Source organism: Heptranchias perlo, chromosome 35, assembly GCF_035084215.1.
Source record: "Heptranchias perlo isolate sHepPer1 chromosome 35, sHepPer1.hap1, whole genome shotgun sequence".
Lineage (NCBI taxonomy): Eukaryota > Metazoa > Chordata > Chondrichthyes > Hexanchiformes > Hexanchidae > Heptranchias > Heptranchias perlo.
In genome coordinates this window covers 7,821,006-7,827,049 of record NC_090359.1, presented here as the reverse complement: position 1 = coordinate 7,827,049, position 6,044 = coordinate 7,821,006, and the positions used below count along the sequence as shown (strand labels likewise).

The 6,044-nt window shown below is 43.8% G+C and overlaps 1 protein-coding gene across 1 annotated transcript; it reads left to right on the top strand.

Moving 5' to 3' along the window:
- The first annotated feature begins 874 nt into the window (after positions 1-874).
- On the top strand, positions 875-4,521 carry LOC137302214 (probable G-protein coupled receptor 139). Its single transcript, XM_067971871.1, has 2 exons — positions 875-971; positions 3,626-4,521. The coding sequence occupies exons 1-2, from the start codon at positions 875-877 to the stop codon at positions 4,519-4,521; spliced, it is 993 nt and encodes a 330-aa protein (XP_067827972.1).
- The last annotated feature ends 1,523 nt before the right edge of the window (positions 4,522-6,044 follow it).

The following is a 6,044-nucleotide window of genomic DNA, read 5'->3' as shown; positions in this document are numbered from 1 at the left end:
ATGTGTATTACTTCGCATTTTCTGCGTTAAATTTTATCTGCCACGTGCCCGCCATGCCACCAGCCTGTCTATATCCTCTTGAAGTCTAATCGCTATCCTCATCACCGTTTACCACCCTTACAAGATTTGTGTCATTTGCAAATTTTGAAATTGTGGCCTTTACACCCAAGTCCAAGTCATTTATATATATGAAGAAAATCAGTGGTCTCAGAACCGACCCTTGGGGAACACGAAGGGACACCTAACTCCAGTCCGACAAAACAACCGTTCACCACTGCTCTTTGTTTCCTGTCACGTGGTTTATCACAGTTTGCTGACACAAGAGCCGACATATCTGGATATATTAGTGTCGGGGCTTATCAGGTTTTCCTGCAATCCCCAGCCTATATATAGGAGTCAATCGGAGTTCACTGGGATCAACAACATATATATTTGGTTTATCAGGGTTTGCTTGGATCACCAGCCAAAATATCTGAGTTGATCAGGGTTTTCTAAGATCACCAGCCTGCACATCTGTATTTATCGCGGTTTACTGCGATTACCAGTTGATATATCTGGGTTTACCGGGGTATGTTTATAAAGCCAGCCGATATATCTCGGTTTTTCGGGGTTGCCCTTTAACACCAACTTGTATGTTTATGATTTTAGTGGATATTCAAGTCTCCAGGAAGACAAGTTCTGAAGTATCTCCTGTGTAAACAGTGTGTTTGTTCAGTGACTGTGATTAAACCCAGTCAGCGCGGGACCTCATTTTCCGAACGGTTGAATTCGCTCTGCTATAATTAAGGAAAATCCACTCAATGTTTCAATCGGAGAACTGATCCCAGCACGAGGACCAACCATCGAATCATCGCTTCTTACTGGAGGGGAAATAATGTCTCTGAGTTTTATGATCAAGCTCCAGATTCTATGGGCGCTTAATGACATACAAAAGATTTACTACCCCATCCTGGCTGCGTTCGGTGTCCCGGGTAAGATACAATCTGCACCTGGTACTTCAGGAAGCCGAGTTTATCTGTACGCGGCTTCTTTGTCCGCCTGTTCATCTCTTTATTTTATTACTGTCCCTACATTACAACAGTGACTACACTGCAAACTTCATTGGTTGTGAAGCACTTTGGAAGGTTCTCAGGTTGTGAAAGACGCTTTCAAAGTGCAATTATGTTTTTTTTTTCCATTGCTCTTTTGTGTGTATGATGATGGCCCATGGTCCAGTGATGTGAATTCCCATTCATTGGTGTCAGTTCAATGAAAAGTGTGTCCTTAGTTGCCATTATTAGTCCCATTCCAGGCGATCTTATTAAGATCCCGGTCTTCTTTCAGACGACAACACACGTCATGTTACTGGATCTTTCTGTTAATTAAAAGTGTGCATTCTGCTGTAAATACTGAGTCCGACTGACAAGTGAGAAACGTTTTATTATCTAACACGCTCTGCAATTTCGGCTCAATTTCGTTATTTAGTTGTACAGATGAGTCCTACCAGATAAATGACAAATGCATTGATGATCCAATCTGGTTCAACTCTCTCGCTTTCCACCGCTTCATGATCTGCATTGGTGTCACTATTTCTGAATGGTTAAATTAGAATGGTTCAGTGAGCTACTATTTAATTTATTCAGATCATTTAATGGTTTCATTTCTAATAATTGATCTGCATTGATAATCTAATCCCGTGCCTGGTTTGTACAGTGCTTTGTTTCTCTGATCGAGACCCTCAATCAATGTAAGGGTCGCATTCTGATCGTGAAACTCATTCAATATTTGATCGTGCATTTTCGCTGTATGAATTGGAAGTTTATTGAATTCCCACTACTTCAGGGAAAGAGCAAGATTAACACTATTTGACTAGAATTCAGATCGATTTGTAATCACAGGTTGGTATGAAGGATTAGTGGGGAACTGAGCAGAATTATTTTCACCCAGAGTGTGATGGGAGTCCGGAACTCGCTGCCTGAAAGGGTAGAAGAGGCAGAACCCTCAACTCATTTAAACAGTATCGATGTGCACTTGAAGTGAGGTAACCTACATGGCGACGGGCCAATTGCTGGAAAGTGCGATCAAGCTGGTTTGCTCGCTTCGACTGGCATGAACACAATGTGCCCAATCGCCTCCTTCAGTGCCGTAACTTTCTATGATTCTCTGAATCTATTGTGTATTATACTACCAGGCATATTATTCCACGATTGTTACAAATGTTACCTGTAATGTAAATAGAAAACTTGCCTGCAAAATTAACGACATTATATTGTCATTTTCTACCTTTGTATTTTTGGTGCGGAGCATCACACATGACCCTGAAAATCCAATTGCCGATCTTGGAGCTTATCGTGACTGTAACTCCGTTCATCCAATGATTGACCATTGGGAATCAGGGAGCAGAGTATCAGATTGGGCCTCACTTCTAATATAGAAAACGAACAGGGATTGAAATATTTAGTATTTTAGACCAGAAGCAGAAAAGTGGAATAATTATTTCAAGACTAGATAATGTGGACCACGGCAGGCTGTTTCCGTTTCACCTTGTGAGAACAATAGGACAGTAAAGGTCAAGGCCTGCAATTGAAGGGTGAGTTGGGGGGTAAAGTCAAAACTAAGCTGCAAAAAGAATATTTCTGTGTTTGAGCAGCCAACCTATGGAACAGGCTCCTTAGGGAGACGGTGGAAACAGTGAGTATTGATTCATTAGCGAGCTTTCGTTCAGAAAATAACATTTTGGGTGCAGCAGTTGAGTAATATGAGACATGACACATGGTTAGTGACACATGCTTGGGAAGGAAAAGGTGATTTTGGATCTATCTTTCTCAAACGTTTCTAAACTCGGGTCTTTCCTCACCTCATTAATTGATTGATAGAGACTGATTGCTATGATTTGTCGCCAACTCCATTATTGTTGTATCATGTGACTACCATGAAGGTAGAAGGTGCACTCGATGGACGTTGGTGTTTTTTGATCAAGCAATTCCTATGTTGCGATACTCCTATCTCGTATGTACATTAAAACATTGGATGGGCGGGTTCGATTTGTGCCATTGTCCAGATGCTTTTAATGCCTTGAACAAGTGACAATCGTCAACGTATGAGCACAGATTGGGTGTTGTTCGCTCACTATTCCATTCAAAGGGCATTAGCGATTTCACCATTCCTCTTCCTCCCAGGGACCATTTATCCCTTCCCCACCTCGGGACATGAAATCCAGGTATCACCCCAGTAGCTAACGCACACACACTACAATTCAAACATGCAAGAATCTCAACTATCCTCCCCCCCCCCCCCCCCCGCCCCTGCTCAGGTGTCGGTGAGGCTCTCACTTTCCGTTTGGTTGCTTCGATATTCATTCCAAACTAAGTTTCCGTTTTTAACGATGTTTCATTCTATCCCGTTGCTTCACTTATTTGCCGATTCATTACTCTGATTACAAAGCCCGTCACAGCTAAAATAATCAGATTCCATCACTGGAGGCAAAGCCAACCTGCAAATTTCTTGGTGCATTTCAGGTTATTGTGAAGAACATTGATGTCCTTGTTCTCTCACCTGATCCTTCCTTTATTTCACTGGAAACGCAACAAATTAGTGTTTTTCCTGAGTCTGGTGAATCATTTCCCAATTTCCGTCTTGCTTCCAGTTAACGTGGTGACGATTGTGATCCTGTCTCGTGGAAAATGCGGTCTCTCCAAATGTGTCACTCGCTACCTGGTGGCCATGGCAGCGGCAGATCTACTGGTCGTTATCTTCGATCTGATATTAAGGCAGGTTCCTATTGTTTATTGGGACGAATTTATATTTCTGTGGTACGTTGGACTGTGTAATATCCACGCCGTCCTGCTTTATGCAGTCATGGATTGTTGTGTTTGGTTCACGGTCACTTTAACCTTTGATCGATTTGTGGCCATTTGTTGCCAGAAGCTGAAAACTAAATATTGCACCGAGAAGACGGCGGCTGTGGTTCTCGGAACAGTGACCGTGCTGAGCGGCTTGAAGAACATTTTCTGGTATTTTCTGTATAAAAATGAGTATTGGCTTTCGAACAGTCCCTGGTTTTGCCGCGTGACACCCGAAGTATCTCGTTCGCTGGCCTGGGCGGCCATTGAATTAATGCATTATATTTTCACTCCATTTGTTCCATTTCTTTTGATTGTACTGTTCAATATATTGACGGTCAGACACATTTTCGTGGCCAGCAGAGCCCGCAGGAGAATCCGGGGTCCGAGCAGTGGGAAGAGTTCCAGTGACCCAGAGATGGAGAACCGAAGGAAATCGATCGTTGTACTATTTGTTATATCTGGAAATTTCATCCTGTTATGGGTGGTGTTCATGGTGTGTTCTATATTGAAACGGTTGGATTATTTGGGATATCCTGTTCCCCTGCCCACATTTGTACGAGAAATCGGCTTCATGCTCCAGCTCCTGAGTTGCTGCACGAACACTTTTATTTATGCAGTGACCCAAAGGAAATTCAGAGAAGAGTTGAGGAATGGAGTGAAATATCCCCTCGCAATGATGGTCAAATTAATTAGATGAGAAGATCTCACACTTTCTCACAGTTTCAGGTATTTTTGTTCGATGTTCTGTCGAATTTAATGTGGGGCTTCTTTTCGCCTTAATGTTTTGTGAAACATTTCACACCCTGGTTCTGTCTTAAAAGTAAGTTAATGTAGCCATTCTTCACCAGATAGGACCCAGACATGATCTATCTGCAGATGCGGTTTGACCGTACACTTGCCCAAGAGCGGTTAGCTGCTTTATACAGTCCTGTGCTCAGCTCGCATTCCGGTTTTTTTGGGAATGACCCCTTGTGATTATTTCCATAAATAATCCATTTGTGAACAATGTCCGGTCAAACAGAAGATGTTTAGCACCTCAGTGTTGATAAATCTCTGTTATCTCTGCCGACCTTTGAAGGAAGACTTTTTGAATTCCAAGATCGAAACCAGAAAACAGTCAAGGCAGCAGGTAGATTGTGGAGGTTATTAATTTGTGCACCGTCACTGGGACAAGTAGATAAACAGCATCAAAGTTTCTACATTAATTCCAATCAAACCTTGCTCCTTAGTCTAAGTGTGTTTTATTATTTGTCACAGTTTCCGCGCAGATGTTGAGTGTTCTGTATCTTTTACCTGTGGTTGAATAAAGCAGGTTGTGAATTGAACGAAACGACACTTAGCCCAGTGATAACTCGGTCCACCGTTACAGAGATTGTAAGAGGACAAAGAGATCTGCAGCAGATCAATATTGCTCCAATCCCGGGACCCGGTGACGCACATTCCCGCATCCCGGAACTGCACAATGAATTGTCCCGGTACAGCATACTCCTCGGTCCAGGTACAGCGCACCCCAGGGTCCTTGTACAGCACACTTCCGGGTCCCGGTACAGCACAGTCCCTGGTCTAGATCCAGCACATTCCCAGGTCCCGTTGAAGCAAATTCCCGGATCCAGGTGCGGCATGCTCCATGGTCGCAATACGGCACCTCCCCGGTCCTGGTACGGCAAACTCCCAGGTCCCAGCATAAGATACTCCCGAGTCCCAGTATAGTATGCTCCCAGGTTCTTGCACAGCACCAAGTCCTCGCTCCCGGAAAAGCACTCTCTCCGGACCCGGTACAGCAAATTCGGGGGTCTCGGAACAGCACACTCCAGGATCCAGGTACAGCACATTCCAGAGTCCTGGTACTGCACGGTCCCGGATCCAGGAACAGCACACTCCCAGGTCCGGATGCAGCACAATCCCCGGTCGCCTTATGGCAAAGTCAGCATGGCTTTATGAAGGGGAAGTCATGTCTGACAAATTTGCTTGAGTTCTTCGAGGATATAACGTATAGGGTGGATAAAGGGGAACCAGTGGACATAGTGTATTTAGACTTCCAGAAGGCATTCGACAAGGTGCCACATAAAAGATTATTACTTAAGATAAAAAATCACGGGATTGGGGGTAATATTCTGGCATGGGTGGAGGATTGGTTATCGAACAGGAAGCAGAGAGTTGGGATAAATGGTTCATTTTCGGACTGGCAACCATTAACCAGTGGTGTTCCACAGGGGTCGG